Source organism: Accipiter gentilis, chromosome 27 (genome assembly GCF_929443795.1).
Source record: "Accipiter gentilis chromosome 27, bAccGen1.1, whole genome shotgun sequence".
In the NCBI taxonomy this organism is placed as follows: domain Eukaryota; kingdom Metazoa; phylum Chordata; class Aves; order Accipitriformes; family Accipitridae; genus Astur; species Astur gentilis.
Window position 1 is genome coordinate 13,103,270 of NC_064906.1, and position 19,729 is coordinate 13,122,998.

The 19,729-nt window shown below is 39.1% G+C and overlaps 1 protein-coding gene across 3 annotated transcripts in view; it reads right to left on the bottom strand.

The window, feature by feature from the left end:
* The window catches only part of CTNNAL1 (catenin alpha like 1), a 62,733-nt gene that overhangs the window by 30,645 nt on the left and 12,359 nt on the right, over positions 1–19,729 (bottom strand). For all 3 annotated transcript variants that reach the window (XM_049830110.1, XM_049830109.1, XM_049830112.1), the window contains exons 2-4: positions 12,401–12,590; positions 6,011–6,198; positions 1,662–1,781 (exon numbers count right to left, since the gene is read on the bottom strand). In XM_049830110.1, coding sequence (XP_049686067.1) covers positions 1,662–1,781; positions 6,011–6,198; positions 12,401–12,590 — 498 coding nt within the window. The remainder of the gene's footprint in view (positions 1–1,661; positions 1,782–6,010; positions 6,199–12,400; positions 12,591–19,729) is intronic.

Sequence of the window (19,729 nt, forward strand, 5' to 3'; positions counted from 1 at the left end):
AGAAAGTCTTGACAATTTAGAAAGCAGTAATGAAATACTCCTTCCAAAAGAGTGACGTAGTCAAGGAGGAGAGAGCCAAACACCAGTTAACACTGAAACCTAAAAATAGTTGGAAAAAATATCACTTACTAGTAATGCACCTTTCTCCTTCCAAGGAACAACTGCTATGAATATTTCAGGGAAAAATAAAAGAGAGTTCATTTCCAAGCAAGTATTTCCTTTAACTATATGTAGCTTTTCCAGAACTGATTGTGATACTGAGCATGTACTTAGCAGACTCAGAACACATCAACAGTAAAAGGAGATGCATGAGGTTGGCCAATTGTTTATACAAATTCAATTCTGAATTTTGCTGGATATTAGGGACTCTGTATATCTGTATGTCCTGGTTTCAGCTGGGATAGAGTTAACTGTTTTCCTAGTAGCTGGTACAGTGCTATGTTTTGAGTTCAGTATGCGAAGAATGTTGATAACACTGATGTTTTCAGTTGTTGCTCAGTAGTGTTTAGACTAAAGTCAAGGATTTTTCAGCTTCTCATGCCCAGCCAGGGCACAAGAAGTTGGCACAGGACACAACCAGGGCACCTGACCCAAACTGGCCAACGGTGTATTCCATACCATGGGACGTCCCATCTAGTTTAGGAACTGGGAAGTGGGGGCAGGGAATCGCCGCTCAGGGACTGGCGGGGTGTCAGTTGGCGGGTGGTGAGCAATTGCCCTGCGCATCATTTGTACATTCCAATCCTTTTATTACTACTGTTGTCATTTTATTAGTGTTACCATTATTAGTTTCTTCTTTTCTGTTCTATTAAACCGTTCTTATCTCAACCCAGGAGTTTTACTTCTTTTTTCCCCGATTTTCTCCCCCATCCCACTGGATGGGGGGGAGTGAGTGAGCAGCTGCGTGGTGCTTAGTTGCTGGCTGGGGTTAAACCACAACACTGTATCAGGCCCTGGTTCAGTTCTGAATGAAGGATTTGATTGTCAAGGGGAAGCAACTAGAGCTCACAGCAGAAGCTTAAGCCTCAGCAAACCTTTTATTTACATGGAAATAGCAGCAAAAAGCTTCCTGCGTAAATGAAAGACTTTGAAATAGTAGCTACATGTGAGAAGTAAAAATCCGTTACCCCAACATAAGAAGGTTTTGATCTAAACCTAGAAAAATATTCCATAATTATAATAATAATGATGATGAGAATTACAAAAACCCACCAAGCAAATGCTTTATTAGGATCTAAAGATTTCATGTTTGGAGTTTTCTAAAATAATTACTCAGCTTTCAAATCCCTTCACTATGTGCAAACATCAAATGTTTCTGTCAAGTAACAACAGAAATTCTCTACCAGAGTAACAAGCCAGAAAAGTTAGAGCCAAAAGACAGTGATTGAAGCCAATGGACATCTCAAATAACATGCATCCGGGCTTCTGGAAGACATGCAGATCAAACAACAGAGTGATATTTATATTTCTCAGGCTGAGCTTTAAAATCAAAAGATGTCCTTTGGGTGGAGCAAGGAGAACAAGTTAGGTATCAGAGACAGGACACCAGCAATTGTTTTGTTTTGATATAGTTAATCATCCCAGAAGAACCCAAATCTTCCAGTGAATCAGATGAAAATGATACCCTACAACATCTCTCACAGTTTTTTATTAATACTTACATTTTGCCGATCTCCAGTTAAATGGGCAAACTCTACCATTTCATTTCCAAACTGGCTGAATATTTGTACAAACTCCTGGAAACTACTGACTTTTTCTAGTTGTTCCATTGTTGCAAGAACCTACAAGATAAGGGAAAATACTGTAGTTTATCAAGATGCTAAACAGAAAACATTATTACTAAACTAGGAATATTATTATTTGCAGACACTTCTAAATCATGTTGTTTGAAATGTATATATTTGTTACTATTTGAGCATTCATAATTCAACAGCTGGATATCAAGTCTAAATTAATAATCATGCTTCATTCAAAATGAGTCATTTGTTATCAACCCTCAAAAAACATTTTCCTCACTCTTCCTAGTATCAAGAGTAACAGTATTACAGGATTCAGTTTCCAGATTTATGAAAAATGCTACCATCATATTAAATTTAAAAACATAAGTACTTGAAATTAATATACAAATTATATCCTTATGTTGTAACTCTCAATTTCAAAGTTCAATTTCAGATGCATAACTTTCAAAGTCTAAAACCACAGTTGCACAATCAAGACAGGTGTTCTAAAGGCTGCGTGCATTAAAATAAAAAAAAAGAAAAACCAGCATTCCACAAAACAAAAAAGTTAGAATTGAATTAATACATAGTTTTATACTTTCCATAATAACTTACTCTAACTCTGAAGATTTTTATTAGCTCTAAATAAAACAAAGAACTAAATTAACCCAAGCTGCATCAAGCTTTTACTTTTACTCAAGATATATAAAAGCATGCAAAATCAGCATTTTTTAAAACATTCAGCAAAAATTATCATATAGATTATAAATTACTGAAGCTATCCTGCTGAAGTCACTACAATATAGTTTATTACAGAGATTAACATTAGGGGTTTTCAGGTTAGACATATAGTTGCTAATCCCAAAGTGATCTTTCAAATCCATTAAATGACTTCAGAAGGGAAGACAGTCAAAGCAGTTCTTTATTGTGTTTCAGACTGGAGGTAAGATACTGCATGAAAATTTAACAAACTGTACTTGAAAGGGAGAAACTTCAACATTTTTCTTTTCCTATGCCAAAAGCATCTCCCTCCCAACTAAAAAAGCAGTCTACATACCTGATTATGACAAACAACCCCTTCCCTGCAATCCAGGCAAAACCTCCTAGAAGCACCTGTTCTTTTGTAATAGAGCACCTGCTCAACCTCATAGTTATAATCTATGTAAAGCAAGTGTTTCACTAAATCCTGCAAGTACTGTGGAACCGCCACTGCTTTATCATGCAATATGAGACTGCAGTATCTGCCAGAGTATCTTATGTTATGCAGCCAGTTCTGCAAAGGCTGCAGAAACAGGAAATTCCATAATCCAGGTGTTGATGCATGAGCAAGGCTGGGGTATAAAGGACTTGGAAGGAAGCTGCACAAAGATGGAGATGTGAAAAAGCAGTATGAGAGTGGAAGAAGCAGAGAACCACACAACTGGGAAAAAGAGAATGTAGAAAACTGAATGTGGAGAAAGGAGAAAACATACAAGTTAAGGTCCAACTTTCTCTTTTAAGAATGGAAAAAAAAAAATAGTAATTATGCTCAATCGTTCTTGTTTTAAGCAAGTATAGTACTTCATGAGTATGGTCTTGCTTGCAAACAACTCTGTTACAGTTACCCTAGAGCAAGTGTTGCTTTCACGACAAATCTCTTGTCAAATAAAAACTTCAGTGAAAGCACATGCATTTCCATTACAGCTAACAATTCTAGACATTCCCAGCAGAGCTGACATTCCAAGAAACTACATACAGGGAGAAACCGTATGGACAGCTCTAAATTTGTCTAAAGCTTATTCAAGAAGTTGTTAAAATGCAAAATACCTGTGATGTCTTCATAATTTTTCATTTTAAACTTTCTTCAACATGAAGCACACAGATAGTAATTAAAAGGTACATTTTTAAATATAAGGTTAAAAATATGTATCAAAAAAGGCTTTAAGTTCCTATTAATATCTAAATTAGAACGTAGTATTACACAGCTACTGCTGCACTATGAATGTCACCTTTCAGACAGCGGTCATAGGCTAACATCACTTCAGGGCACATCCATATTTTGATCCAATCCACAGAGGGCAGCAATAACCCCCAGTCTGTCACTTCTCTCTTCACTGTTCTGGCACTCCTAACCTCACTAATGATAGTAAGCGGAGCAAGACTTTAAGCTCACTGATGCAGTGACTAAGTCTGACAGACAGTAAAACAAATTTTGTAAGGTAGGAAAGATGTGGGCAGGGACTTCAGAAATGCACACAATCTAAAAACACAGTGACAGTATATATGGTGCAGAGGATGGAAAAGCAGGAACAGACAGGATCATTGGGATCATCAACCAGAGGTTGGGTTCCAGAGCAGATCACCATTCCAGAAGATCTCAATCACTTCATCAGTCTTATGAGATTGGATGTCCAACCACTAAGCTGGTGGGGGTTTTTTCTGTCCTTTGGCCTTGGTTGACTTAATTACTCTTGATTCATAGGAGGAAGGTGATGATGAAAATGAAAATGAAGGCGTCCAGAAAGAGGCAGCAAGAAAACTGGCACTAAAATTTTAATACTAGCATTCAGTCTGGAACAGTGACCCACTCTAAGCAGTCAGCATCTGCTCCAGTTGGCAGTACTCATGATCCTGTTCCTGCCTTTCCATCCTCTACACCGTATTATACTACACTGTCTCTTGAGTATTTGTGTGCACTTCTTAAGTCCCTGCCCACATCATCCCTCTACCACAGTATTTCTTACAGGAAGAACTGCTTTGCTATCCATCATACCACTGTCTTGACACACTTTTCAGGAGTATACTCTGTAAATATCAGGGTATGCCTCGATGAGACACCATCATTTGTTTAATTTGGTCCTAAAGATGTGAATTGCTCTACTGGTATAATAAACAGAAGCAGACATTCTCAAACACATGTAGATTATGCGTAGAAAGAATGCAGTAAAACCCAAAAGACCACAAAGACACGGCAAGCAGTCTCAGACACACTTATGCTGGAATATGAGACTTCATTTTAAATACCTTGAAAATAAGTCTTGCACCTATGCTTACTATATTCATATCGCTGTATGTATGACAGTGGTTTCATATATATTTAAGACTATCATAAACCATGCCCTGCTGCTGAAAGGATATACCCCTCCTTATCCCTTCATGATACAAACACTTGCACAGTTGGTCTGTAGCCTAAATCTGTGTTAACACCAGCCACTTTTGGAAAAGTAAATTAATTCAGATCACTGCATGCCTTCAGACGACAGCAGAAAAGATCACAAAAGGCAGCAAATGGTATTAAATGCACCATTCTGGTCTCCAGTGCAAGAAAAGACCAAAGCTGCAGGTAAATTCAGCAAATTAATATTGATAAAACTGCTGCCACCTTCACCAACCATTAAGAGAAGAAAAGAGCACTAAGACTGCTGTGCTGTTAAGTCTAAAACCAGACTGAAGCAGGTATTACGGTAGTTTTTGAATCCTGGACTCAACTAAGTGTCTTGGATCTCGAAGCTGCAAAATAGAGAAGAGCATGTCTGGAAAGCAAACTGAGAGAAAGGAAGAGAGATAGCATGAGGAGTCAAAAGAGGAAAGAGGGGCACTGCTCTGGGTTACAAGTTGAAAATTAATGGAAAAACCCAGGCCTTATCAGGCTCTCATTTTTCAAACATGAGGTTTTTCTATTTTTGTTTTAGCACATCAGGGGAGAAAAAAAAAGGAAGAATATCCTACAGGCAAGACAGTGCAGTACATGAAATAGATTACATGTGAGGTTAAATGGGCCTTCATACATTATTTAAATCAACCAAGTAGTTTCAAGCTAAGTTTCAAGACATAAGTTAAACTGCACAAAAAACTTTAAATATGTAAACCTCATTTCACTGGCATAGACTTTTATCAGCATTCCTCACAGCTTTTTGCCTTAGATACACTCATAATGCTCTGCTTGTACAAACATCCTGTGCTTAGCAAGTAGAAGCTTTTATTGGCCATTTTACCGACAGACACACTTTCCACCTCACAGCAAACTTAAATAAGAAGTAATACAGCGTCTTCTCCAGCATACTAAGTCAATAGAGCAATACAGGTCACATAAAAATGTAGAAAGTCACTGAAAATTGTTATTTGATTCCTCTTGACTTACAGCCATCCCCTTTCAGGTATCTGGTAGCTGAATATGTACAAGACATTCATTTTTACCTCTTTATTTTGCACTTCCCCTACAGATACAATGAAAATACCATTCCATTTACCACCACTCTTTTGCATTGACTGTGGGTGTCAGTTAAACAAAAGAAAAAAGAAGCTACAAATACCTTGTTTCTGGAAGTTATAATTTGCTTAATAACAATTCTGTCTGCTAACACCAGCACCTTTGTGACAGAAGAAAGCAACAACCTTGCAGCTTTTACCACACCCGTTTTGTCAGTAAAGATTGTTATGTGGCTATCAGATTCTGGATGATCCAAGCTTGCCACATCCGTAAGCTGTGCAATTGTTTCACCTAGAGGGAAGAAAGAAATAATTAACATTTCATACTTAGAAGAAAGATACTGTGCCATTAAACATTCTTAACTTTTACCTTTGAGGGATAAAACAACTGTTTCAGAGCTACCTACTTTTTATTCCACTTCACTTCCTTCTACTGACTGTTGGTGGCACCCTCTCCATATTTAAATTTGGACTATTACTCAATACTGCCTCATTCTTCCATCTGTAACATATACTGATTTTCTTACAGTAGTCTATAGATATTTGAGGTGGAGGGGGTGGAGCTGGGAAGCGTGAAGGCAGAAAACATTTATGGGAGGTATTTTGCCAATTTTAATAGCAAAAGTCAAATCAGTGTCGACACTTGCAGCATCAATGCACTGAAGGAATGAAATGCAAAGGAAGAACTACAAATTCCCCTCTACTTCCCAAACTTCAGTTAGTATTCCTATAATTTATGGATTACCTATTCCTGTAGGAGTCTTCAGGCATGAAGAATAAAGACATTCCAAACAGTAACTTTCTAACTTATGGGACTGAAGCATTATAATGAGAATACTGCACTTACATTCAAAGCAGGGCCACCAAACAGTATGTTGTCAGACACAGGAGAGAAAAAAAAGGCAAAGAAGCACTGATTTTCAGTTCATAAGCATCTCTTTATTCAACTAGCATTTTATATAGTAATAGTTAAATAAGACTATTTGACCACTTATTTTTTTATGTGGTTAAAAATTCTACAATCCAATGCAGCCAGTGGATCTCCTTGTCCGAGAAAAATCACAGGCCCCTATCCAATTAAATCTTCTGGAGTACCCTGGATAATAGCTCAATAGAGGAAAGGCATAGAGCAGTTTCCTATTCCACAACCACAGGACGACTGCAGGGAGACTGAACTCAGGCAAGCTCCAAGACATGCTTTTTGTTGGCATGCAAGACAAGATGATCAACCCACAACTAACCTGCAGATCATCCTTGAAGATAAAATCTAGAACATTTGATCGAGTCCCCTATGACTCATCTTCAAAACCTCAACTGAGGTAATTCACCTAAGCAGACAAGATACTCCAAAAGCCTGATAAAGCTAGAGGTCCCATATGAGGAACATGAAGGTGCATTATTACTCTGGAAATAACACACACAAATACTATGGAACATGGAAGGCCTGACAGTCCTTCAAACTACAGAGCTCCACACTTCATAGTGTTTATGTATGGATTTCTCTCCTCTGACAACTGTAACCCCTTGAGCTCCTAAGTTGCCTGAAAAGGTACTGCACTATGGCAAAGAACTCCCAGTACTTTTGCTTGGACGAGGCCAGGTCATAAAAGCCACGCTACAAAAAATCAGAAGGTCTCTCTAGTGTAAGTATGCAAATATGATAAACAGACTTTGCTCTGACATGGTAAGTTCCACAGCTGAAGGGCCTGAAAATGAATAGAAACAGGAAGAATTATAAAAGTACAGCTATTATCCAAACAGTGAGGGCAGCCAGATGTCCTACAGCTTCACTGTCAGTCTAAGTCTCCAGTCAGGCACGGAGATCATTTAACAGCAAAACAGATTGGCCATTGCCTTCTCCACAGTCAAACTTATTTCAGTTCAGGCCAATCTCTAGTTGGAACTGTTCAACTTTGTCAGCAGATTAACCCCCATCTCTTCCTTTGACCTCAAAATACATGTGACAACATAAAATGCTGTAGAAACACAGACAGAACAATTACAATAGATGTAAAGTGCTTTTGGTAACCAAGGAAGAATGCACAACATCATTATCCCATTTCTTATGCTGTGGGATTCACCTTCTTGAAGATGATTATCAAGCCATAAGTGAAGCATCTAGTCAAAGAGTAATTGGAGAACATGGAAAGAGCTGCAACATCTGCCTGTCAAAAGCTCCAGGCAGCCCTAGAAACGTGAGATTTTTGACAACAGAACAAAGGCTTCCTTCTCTGCCTGCAGATCTGCAACCTCAGAACAGGAATGGTGCTCTGGGAGTAAGCTATGAGGAACAAGACCTGTTAGGGTAAAAAGACTGATCTAGGGACTACTGAAGCCAGCGGGGCATACACAAGTCCATGGGACACATCTGAGAGTATCAAAGGAGCAGTTCAGTGTCACTATATTTCTGCTATGATGTCTGAAAGATTGTGACAATTGGGACAGATTGCCAGTGATAGAAAGGCAACTGTCACACCCGTCTTCAAGAAGGGTAATAAGAAAACTTCAGGCAATTAAGGGCTAGTCAGCCTCATGTCAGTCTCCAGGAGTATTATTAAAATCATCTTGGAAGCCATTACCACATGAAGCAGAGAAAGGCAATTGGGAAGAGCCACCACAGACTGGCAAGGGTGAATAGTCCCTTATTGACCTGAATGCCTTCTATAATGAGATGACACTGGCTCTAGAAAAGGAAGTAACAGGTGCTGCGTATCTCAACTTTAGCAAGGCCTCCAACATGATCTCCCATAGTGTCCTTGTAACTAAATCATAAGATATGAACTGGGTAAGTGAACAGTAAGGTGGGTAGAAAATGGACCTGCCTGTTGGGCTCAGGGATGGTGATAAGTGGTACAAAGTCCAACAGCAGTCAGTTAGCAGTAGTGTCCCTCAGGGACTGATACAAGGCATCAGAACTGTTCCTTGGATGATGGACCAGCACGTTCAGCAAGTGTGTGAACAATGCCAAACTGGGGGAGTGTCTGATACGCTGCAGGACAGGGCTGCTGGACAGAGGGACAGGCCAGAAAGGTGATCTGACAGGAAGTTTGTGAAGTCCAACAAAGGCAGCAATACCAAGTCCTGCATCTGGGCCAGGATAACACCATGCAACAGTACAGGCTGGGACCAGCTGCCTACAGAGAACCTTTGTGGGGAAAGCCATGGGGGTCCTGGTGGACAAAGAGTTGAACAGGAGTCAGTAATGATGGCCAGCTGCATGCTGGGCTGTTACCAGGAATGTAACCAGCAGGCTGCAGAAATGATTCTTCCCTTCTGGTTGGCACTTGTGAGACAACATTTGGAGTACCACGTCCAGCTCTGAGCTCCCCAGTATAAGGGACAACACTGACATAGTGGAGCATATTGCATAGTGTGCAATAAAAGGGGAGGTTGAAGGAAGCGGGTTTGTTCCATCTTAAGGAGATAAGGCCAATGGTAGAATTTACTGCAGTCTACAACTACCTACCTGATGGGCAGATATGGAGAAGACAGAGATAGACTGCTCCCAGAGGTGCATGATAGAGCAAAAAGCAACAGACAAAATGTAAGAAAATAGTTTTGCCACTGTAAGGGTGGTCAAACACTCTAAGAGGCATAAAATAAATGGCACAGCCTCCATTCTTGAGTTAAACGTCCCTTCCAAGCTAAGTTATTCTGTGATTCTATTTATCCATTTTAAAGTTTTTGTTTTCCTTCTTAATTTAGTCCTTCTCTGTACTAAAAGACCAGGCAAAAAACAGGAGGGAGCTATTTATTGCTTCCATTTTAGTCCATGTCTTCCTTTAGGGCTATGCAGTCAACTGGCAGAGAACACTGAAAATGTCATGACACTAACTCATTCTTGACATGTGTTTTCTCTTTTAAATTAACCAGTCTTGCCTAGTTTTGGAGGAGAAAAAAAAAAAAGAACAAATCACAGATGGGCATCTAAAAATGTGCTTCTTTGAGTTACACTCCATTACTATACTGTCACTGTAAACACTGACACAGTGCAAGACTAATGTTAGGCAAAATCTGCTACATGACCCTTTGCAGCGTTTTATGATTCTATTTTGAGTCAATCAAATTACAAGGTTTATTACAAGGAAATAGTCATAACAAGTCTGAAACACTTCAGATCACTGATTATACCCTTCACAAGAGACAGATACAACATCTGTCATCCTTCAAAGCCTCTGCAGGATATGCAATTGATTTAAAGACCCCCTACTTCCCTTAGCAACTGAGACGCTTAATGTTCTAAATCCTTTTGTGTTGAAATCATATCTTCTACATCTAACGAAGTCTCCCTTTAATTTTTGAGGCACAATCTAATTTATTGGCTAAAAAGAAGTATGAACAGCTCTACAACATCCTCTGTCCTAAACAGCAAGAGCTTTCTGCTGCCATCAGAACATGGGCTTCTTTTCTACAAGTCAATATGCTCGGCTATAATTGGCCAGGAGATTTTATTGGCTTGCTTGGGAACACAAAAGTTGTTCAAAATAGCATTTGATCAACTGTGTTCAGAGACTGAATTCAGAGGACAGTTATCCATAAGATTTTATCTGCACAAAGGACTGCCTTACCTTGTCCAACACTTAACAGCCCACAGAGATACTGGCACAAAAAAACCCCATCAAACAAAAAACCAGCAGCAAACATGTTTGATACACTGAAATTCCCATGTAGGTCTTCAGTTAGATCTCAAATGGATAGCTCAGAGAGAATAACTGACCCATGCCAAGGTAAATGTGAGGCTTGACAGAAAAGTAAACAGTCTGTATCTTCACTCCTGTAGATTGAGGCGCATTACTGTGTAACAGGAAATAAATCTTACAATGTAAAAAAAGTATAGCCATTTGGTGAGAGAAAACACTGCAGACTATTTTTAGATTCTGATCTCCTCCTGGATACACTGGTAGGGAGAAAAAGCACTTGGCTACAGCATAACTGGCAAGTCAAGAAATAGAGATCCAGACTGCACTGCTCCTCTAGCAGCTGAGATTACCGACGTAAACTTTGGCAATTTTGGCTTGTCAGCATTTTACTTGGATCTCTGAAGAGAAAACACATGCTTCACATAACAAATGGAATGTTTTCAAATTAGGACATTTCTGTTTGCTGCCAAGTTTACTGGAGCGACCATGAAATTTTCAGTCTGAAGTTTATCTAGAATAGTCCTTCAAATCACAAAAACAATTATTCATCACCAGCATGTTTCTAGACACTGCAACTCATTGTTGAGGGATTTTCAGAGAATTTCTTCAGTACCATGCCTAATTTCTAAGCTTGCCTTTTTTTTTTTTCCCAATCACAAATATAGAAGGAACTGCATCCCCAAAATCTGAGGCCAGCACAGTGATTCAGCAAGAAAAACACCAGCTAGGACAGCAAAAGGCAAGTTTCTCAGACTTCTAAAGTTATTTAAAAGATAAAAACCAAACACCCACCCACAAGTCCACTGTTTAACTTAACAGATCAATTTTAAGTACAGTAACCCATGTCTTGGGGTAGAGTACTACTCCTTTCTGCAGTCATCAAGACATTAGTGTTGAAGGGTCACTTATTTGCCTCCACATCCGGAAGCTCAAGATTGTCTCCCTAAAGCCAGAGTAAGCAGAGCCTGTCACACCTATAGGTACTTCTACCTGCTTAAACAAGGAAATTCCCATGATCTGAAGGTATTTGAAAGAAAAAACAAAAACCCACCACCACTAACAACAAAAGGAACATTCTTCTAGGTGCCATCTTCCTGAAGGCTGTACTGCAGATGTAAGAATATACACTTACTAAGAGCCACTGAAATATCATGCAAGGAATAGTACTGAATATCTAGAAAAGTAGTTTCTAGCATGACACTGACATTCTCTTACAGTATCAGAGAATGTAACCCACTGTTCACCTAGACAGAGACTTCTGGGGAGAGGAGGGTGACAGCAGGCAACTTAATTATCTATACTTCACATTCAATATACACACAGAGCAAGTTTGCAACAAAAGTTGAATCCAGCAAAAAGGCAAGTATGATATGATCTTCATGCTACTGAGGGGAGTCATCAGATGACTGATATGAGTCATCTTACTGAGTCCTGATGAAATATGGGTTGACACTGACCTTCATTCAGACATTCAGATATAGAACGCAGTGACCTCAATAATGTAACACTCAAATTACTTTAAATACTCTACTGTTTTAGCTTGAGAGCAGTAAACTCTGAAGTTGTATTCTCAACACTCAGCTCTTTGTCTGTAGTAACATCATAAAACAAAGAGTAGTCAGGTAATTCCTTGTGGCAAAAGATCCTCTAAAAATCAAAGCCAACACACAATTCCATTCCCTGTCCATAAGATGACAGCAATTTAAGTAAGTGACAAAATCAGGTAACAGATCAGGACGTGAATGAACCAGCAGAAGAGGGTTAATCAGTTAAATAAAGTTCTTACATTATTCCTGACACTAAAAATAGTGTGCCAAGAACGGCACAAGCACAATTTCATGAGTAACTACATACCTGCTCTCCTTGCCTCAATGCAAGCAACACTCATTTCCTCTTTCAATTCATGATTTTCATTGGCTATAGCTTCACCTACTGTTACAAATCTTCCAACTGCCAGGTTAACTGCTTGGCCCACTCGCTGAATTGCTTGCAGAGTCTTGTCTGAACGCTTTGGTTTATCCTTATGATTAATAAGAGTAGTTATCTGTGAACAAGAAGAGTTAATTATTAGAACTGTATGCAAGAAGACATTTTAATTTCAGCATTAAAGGCAAGTTTTGAACTGAACTCAGTAATAGATTTTTACCATACTTCACTAATAAAATTTAATGTTGAGTCATGAGGTATCATTTAACTTCTTAGAGAATTAAAAAAAATAAAAGTATTTGGAGTATAATTAAATTTGCTCATCTGCTGTGATCTCAGCTTATCTCACATCTCAAATGAACTGAGGGATTCTCTCCCCCCCCCCCCCCCCCCAAATGCAGTATTAAAATAAGCTGCCCGAGGTCATTCAACAGGTTTTCACACTACAGACACAGTAAAAGTTGAGGAGTCCAATAGTAGACATATCAACATTGGTTTGGGTTTGCCAGTATTGGAAATCTACAAAGTTTTTTTACTGCCAGGTAACTAAACACACTCATCAACTACTATTTGGGAGCTTTGGCTCTTTTTACTGAAATAAGCCTCTATAAATGACATTTTACCCAATTGATTAAGGCCTGCTTTAATAAAGAAGGAGCAGTGGCACAGACTTTACACAAAAAGAAGAACTGTTTGTCTTTTAGAAATATTCTGAAGTATTCAAGCCCTCCCTCCATTAAATTATCCACTGTACTCATAACTTTAACATCCTCAATTACACATTTTCTAGAATTTAGAAAAAGGTTGCCATTTAGATGCAAGGTATCAGTAGAACAATTTGTGAGGACATTCATATTCTGAACTCCACACCCTGTATCAGCTCTTCTGCCCGGTACTACATTGCGCTGTACATTCCTTCTTGGATCACACCGACCAGAGATCGGCTGCATGAAGGCTGCAGGAAACTGAAGATTTGCCCAACACACCAAACATGAGGAAACAAAGAGATCCCTCTCCCACCCAAAGAGAAAGGCAGGATTGCAGAAGTAGCTTCTCGACCAAAGGATTAAATAAACATGAGAACAGTATGCAATCCTGCCACTCAGAAATAATTAATTACAAACTGCATTACAAACAGTACAGGAGTTTTACATTTTTGGTATGATAAACATTTTCTAGTGAGATGCAGGACAGAAGTTGAACTCTGTAGTTTTAAACATCCTAAACCAGCATAAAAGCCATCATTGCTGCCAAGATAGTCAGTCCTCCCTGTCCTTGCCTCCCTCTCATTTTGCAATGAATTTATCTGATGTGGGTTAAACCTGAGTTGTGGAGAAGGTGATGTTTGTTATTTTAGCTTTCCTCATAATCAGTTGCCCAGTCCAGGTCATTGCATAGCTGTATGAATACTTTTGGTGGCAAAAGGGAAAAGGTACAAACTGGAGAAAGATGGGGAGAAGTGCTCCTTTCAGCAGCAGCATGGTTTAAAAAGCCCACAGAACTGCATTGTAAGACACATCCCCAGGAGCTCAAAGATGTCTGCTGAGAGAATCTCAGAATTACACAAATTACTTAAGTGTTTGAACACCTCAGCTGTATCAGCTTAACCACAGATATCTTTGCCTGTTCTTCAAAAAACCATAAATCATCATTCAGTCATACATTCTCCTACCAGTCAAGCCTCTGGTAGAGCATAGAAGCTGTTCCTGTAATGCTCATGTTGGATCCAAGGACAGAGCAGGAAGCAGTGTAGGAACTGTTCTGTTTTGTAATTTGATCAATGCCCAAGGCTTACCCTTCAGATATCACCGAGTTGTATTTCTAGGAAAAAGATAGTGGTGTTTTTTAACACCTTACTGGGGCTGGTTTTGAATGCCAGGAGCTGGTTTCGTCAAGTTTGCAGTATTAAACTCTTTGCAATGGAAAATGTCAATAATTCATAGAGCACTTTGCAAATAAAACAAAAGGCCAGAAAAAGCTAAGAACTACCCCAATAAACAGTGCTGTCCTATCAAAGGACTGCTATGGGAACAGAAGATTATTTTTGTCCTGGTACAAAACATCACCACAGAAATGCATCATCTGCCCACTGCCTTCTTATATACGCCCTACTTCTCCAACTTGTACCTAAGCCACAAGCTCTAAAGGAAGGCCACTTTTTAGAATTCATACAACAAATGTGTCCCTGTAAGAGTCCCCTAGTTCACCAAACTTCAACCCCAAACCCCTGATGCCCATCCAGTGAAATATCATCTTACAATGAAAACAAATAATAGAGTATACTACACAAACATCTGAACACCTTCAGGCTCATTCTAGAGGAGGAATGACATTCCCCAAAACACACAATTACCATCACTTCAGTGGAAATTCAGATTAATATCAAATGGATATTAAAAACAGCTGCACTATGCAGCTCTCCTGAATTCCAGCACTGTAGATGCTTTAGGTATACCAAACTATCAAATACCTGAGAGCAGCTGATCTAACAATCCCAGCTGCTGAATTCTTGACTAGTTATGGGCAGCAAGCCTACAGAGAGCATTAGACCAAACACTGAAGAAAACCAATTTGATAGAGGGTCACAACTTTGTTTCCTCAACTGATTTTTAAGCAAACAGCAACACAGTACTATGCAAACAAAAGGCTAATACTACATTCATAGTTACTGACTTCTCAAAAGTATATATAAAATAATGCTGGCCTAAGACAAATAGAATACTAGTTGGATGCACGTCCTGGCTGCAGGCTTACCTCCCACAGCATTTTATACCAGTAGAAGTTTAAACATGTTCTGCATAACCCTGAAAATATGCATATGCAACTAACACTGCAGAGTGAAAGGAATCCCACTGTCTCTTAAAAATCATCAAGGGCATTTTAATCCCATATGTTACTGTAGAGGTATGCAAATTATAAAAGTCACGAAGATGTCACAGTTTAAGTTGCTTTAATGAAGTCTTAAAAAACATTTCCAGAAACACCTTCATTTGAGACATGGGTGAAGTTTACAATGCTATCACTTCTTTAGCAGTCTCCTCAGGGGATTATCAGTTTTGCAGAAAAAGACACCTCCTATACCCTCCCACATAAGGTGAAGCAAGAATCAGCAGCTGTTTTGGCAGGTCATCACCAGTGTCATCTTAACCTCACAAAGTTCAGCAAGGCCAAATGCAAAGTCCTGCAACTGGGTTGGGACAATGCCCAGTACCAATGTAGCTGGGGGTTGAATGGATTGAGAACAGCCCTGCAGAAAAGGACTTGGGGGTACTGGTGCATGAAAAATTGGACGTGAGCCGGCAACACGTGCTTGCAGCCCAGAGCACCAACTGTATCCAGGGCTTCATCAAAAGAAGTAGGACCAGCAGGTCAAGGGAGGTGATTCTGCCCCTCTACTCTGCTCTAGTGAGACCCCATCTGCAGTACTGCTTCCAGCTCTGGAGTCCCCAGTACAAGAAAGGCATGGACCCGCTGGAGCAGGTGCAGAAACAAAAATGATCAGAGGGATGGAGCATGTCTTTATGAAGACAGGCTGAGATAGTTGGGGTTGTTCAGTCTGGAGCAGAGAAGGGTCTGGGGAGACCTCACTGCAGCCTTTCAGTATATAATGGGGGCTTATAAAAAAAAAAAAAAAAAAAAGGAGATACTTTTTACCAAGGCCTGTAGTGACAGTACAGGGGATAATGCTTTTAAAGAGGGTACATTTAGACTAGATATAAAGAAGAAATTCTTCACTGTGAGGGTGGTGAAGCACTGGAACAGGTTGCCCAGAGAAGTTGTGGATGCCCCATCCCTGGAAGTGTTCAAGGTCAGGTGGGTTGGGGCTTTGAGCAACCTGATCTAGTGGAAGATGTCCCTACCCATGGCACGGGGTTGGACTAGATGGTCTTCAAAGGTCCCTTCCAACCCAAACCATTCTGTGGTTTTATGACATATTCTAGACACCCACTGGAGTAGCTTGTATATACAGCTTAAACTCAGTTTGGAAGCCTATGGTTATACACAGAAGCTGAGGCTTTGCAAATACCTCCTGGAATAATGAACTCTTAGCTAGGTAATATAATTTCTTCTCTGATTCACTAACTTAGGGCCACTACAGTAACTACCCTAACATTAGAACAGAGGGAATTTTGTTGAGCTCCATCTTTTGCTCCCCCCAAGAAGTCAAAAACTGTATGGATTGCCAGTTACAAAGAAACACTGTGAAAGAACTAAAAGAGAAGTTGGTCAAGAAGTTTGAAACATATCAAGACAAAGAGCTTCAGGTAACACCTATTTCAAGGGTGATCAATGCTAGGTAGCAAACGCAGCCTGTACTAATATAGTAAAATCTGCATAGGAAGTTTGTTACAAAAAAGTTACAAACAGCCCTAAAATAGGAGTGGGTAAGTCATGATAAAAGAAAGAGATACAGGAAGATATGAAATATGTATCAGCTAAAGGAAAAAGGGCTGCCTTTGGTTCTGGAAACACGAGTTAGACATATAATGTAAAACACTTAATAACATCAAGGGCATGAGGAAAGTTCTTCAGATACAGGTGGGCTTCTCATAACCTGCCACCTGCAGAAAACATTGCTGTGCAAACAAGGAGAATGTCTAGTACTGAGAAATATCTTTCTCTTTCCTTCATGAAGTGTTAACAGTGACAGGTATATATACTCAGGTATATCCTCCATTTAAAATAAAGTTACAAAAAAGCAGAGGTAATAGCAACTACAGTTTCAGATGTTTTTTGAGACTTAATCAAACTTATAATTAATAATCAGGGTTAAAAAAATAACAAACAAGATCTTAACTGAGCAAGGAGAGGAATTTCACTGGTATGTTAAGCGACAAACTGAAGGAAACTGTGATGCTAATAAGCAGCACAAAGATTATTTAACCAGCTCAGACAATAGTAAAAAAAAAATAAAAAAAATCTCTAAGTATTACAACTGGAGGGGTATAGGGGAGAGGCATACAATACCATTTGCTTCAGGATACAAATAGAGCAATGAGCATTAAAAGGCAATAAGCCAGGCTTCTAAAATAAAAAATAAGCAAAGTTTTTGGTCCCAACTTTTAAACAGCATTTAAAACAAAGATATAAAATTGGACAAGTTAAATGGAGAAAAGCAAAGACCCATAAGAAACCTAACAAGGAACTTTCTCCCCAGTAAACAACCACCTCCTTCAAAAATACCCTAAGAGCCTATCAAAAACTGAATTAGTGAAAAATTCCAGAGCTAAAGGATATTTCAGATTGCAAAGAATTGGTTTCCCCCTGCAGCCCATCCAGCTGCAACCAGACCAGAACTACCACTGTTGTGTTTCTTTCGGGGTTTTTTTTAAATTAGAAAACCCCTGTGACTTCAAGAACATTATTTTCTAAACTCTCCATTTAATCTGTTGTATTCTGATCATGTATCACCCCATCACTAACATCTGTGGTGTTTGGGCAGGAGTTAACAGCTGAAAAGATTACCTGCAAGTCTCTTTGAACAAGAGCAATACGTTACATGCTGTTTACTTAAGGATTTACTGATCAGGTCCTAGAAAGGAAACAGTCCTTTTGATGGTACTTACGCTCTGTTTAATGCCAGCCCTTACACTATTTCTATGGAATGCTTAGCTGAGATTTGAAACAATCAGTTTAGGAGTGTGTAGTCTCAAGAAACTGTCAGTTACAATCTTTTGTCACTTGTTACAAACAGCCCAAGAAAAATGGCCTTTTGCCAAGTACTTTACTGGAACTAACATATAGCCATAATGTATCAAGATGTACTTCATACTTAAGGAAACAAGGTCAGTTGTGGCAGTTTTCGAGCAGCTGGTTTCAGAGCTTTTTGATGGCCTTCAGATACTGACATTTAAGTCGTTATATGCTTCATGCACAGGAAGCATCATGACAGCATGCTTAGCTAAAAATATTCTAATGTCTATTTATTATCAGTGTAATTAAGTCTTGCATGACAGAATTAAGTGATACTTAAGAGACTGGGTTTCGGAAAGTATTTATAGACAACTATAAATAAAACCAGGGGAAACATAGCTATTTCACAGCCACTGCTACAGACACAAGAGTTAAACTGAGAAGTCATGTTGGAAGATACCCTACCCACCTCCCTCCCTGGGTAAATACCCACATTGTACATAGGATGATTTAGACTCTCAAGAGTAGTACCTATTACAGCCTCACAGTAATTGGTTTTCCTACTAGAAAAAATATTCAAGATGTTTCCTCTATGCAATGAGGATTAGCATCCTTCACAGCTCCTCTTCCATTTTGTGTATTTTCTGCTTTCTACCTTCCATTAATTTCATAATGGTAGAAAACTCCTTTCTGAAAAAAAACATAATACCAGGAACAGAAAGCCTTTGCTAAGAAAGTGCAATAGCACTACATACTAGGGAAGAAGCTACAAACCCCTACAACAAAGGTGTGCTGTAAAGTAAATTTAGTTGCATTCGATAGACGTGTAGAAAACTCAGCCAAAAAGCCCTTTGCCACGCTGCTCATACTTTCATTAGTTTATCTTGAGTTTGGGGGCAGGAGGGAACTTCTAATATTACATTTGAGGTACAGTCTCTCATTAGTGTTGTGTACTACTTAAAGACAAACAGGTCTTCAGACTCATTTAGCCAGACAGCAGGACACATTGTTCCAACACTCACATCTGCCACAGAACACAACCATACATGTGAGAGAGCACAGAAGCAGCAGCTGGCATTCGACATCCAATCCATAAGGGCTACAAGCAGAACTGTCACATAGACTTCTCATCACCAAAGACCAGCCTCAGAGATCTTGAGAAGTGAACAAGGATTACCTGCTTACCTGCCCTAGAAATCAAAAGTCTGATAAGATCAGGTGCCTGTCCAGGCAAAATGAAAGTCTTACTAAGCATTTTCTACAATTTCGAGCACTAAAATATTTTTTAGAAGTCTGGCTAACATGCAGATTTTTAGAATTGGAAAGCTTTATCTTCCTACTCAGTTTTAATTTTGCAGAAAAATCCCACAAATAAACTTTGTAGAAACTCAACTTCGGAAGTTTTCAAAGGCTGGAAAAGATTAATCAAAATGAAATGCAACTGCATTAACTACTAATGTGCTAGTTAACTGTAGGAACTCATATTCTATTTATCCCAAAAATGTTATTTGAGACAACTGTCTCTGCTTTATGGAGACTTGAACCAGAACAGTTTCTTATACACGTTTATTATTCAAAAGGGCAACCAACCCCTTTTTGCAGAAGTTATGCAGACCTCAATGC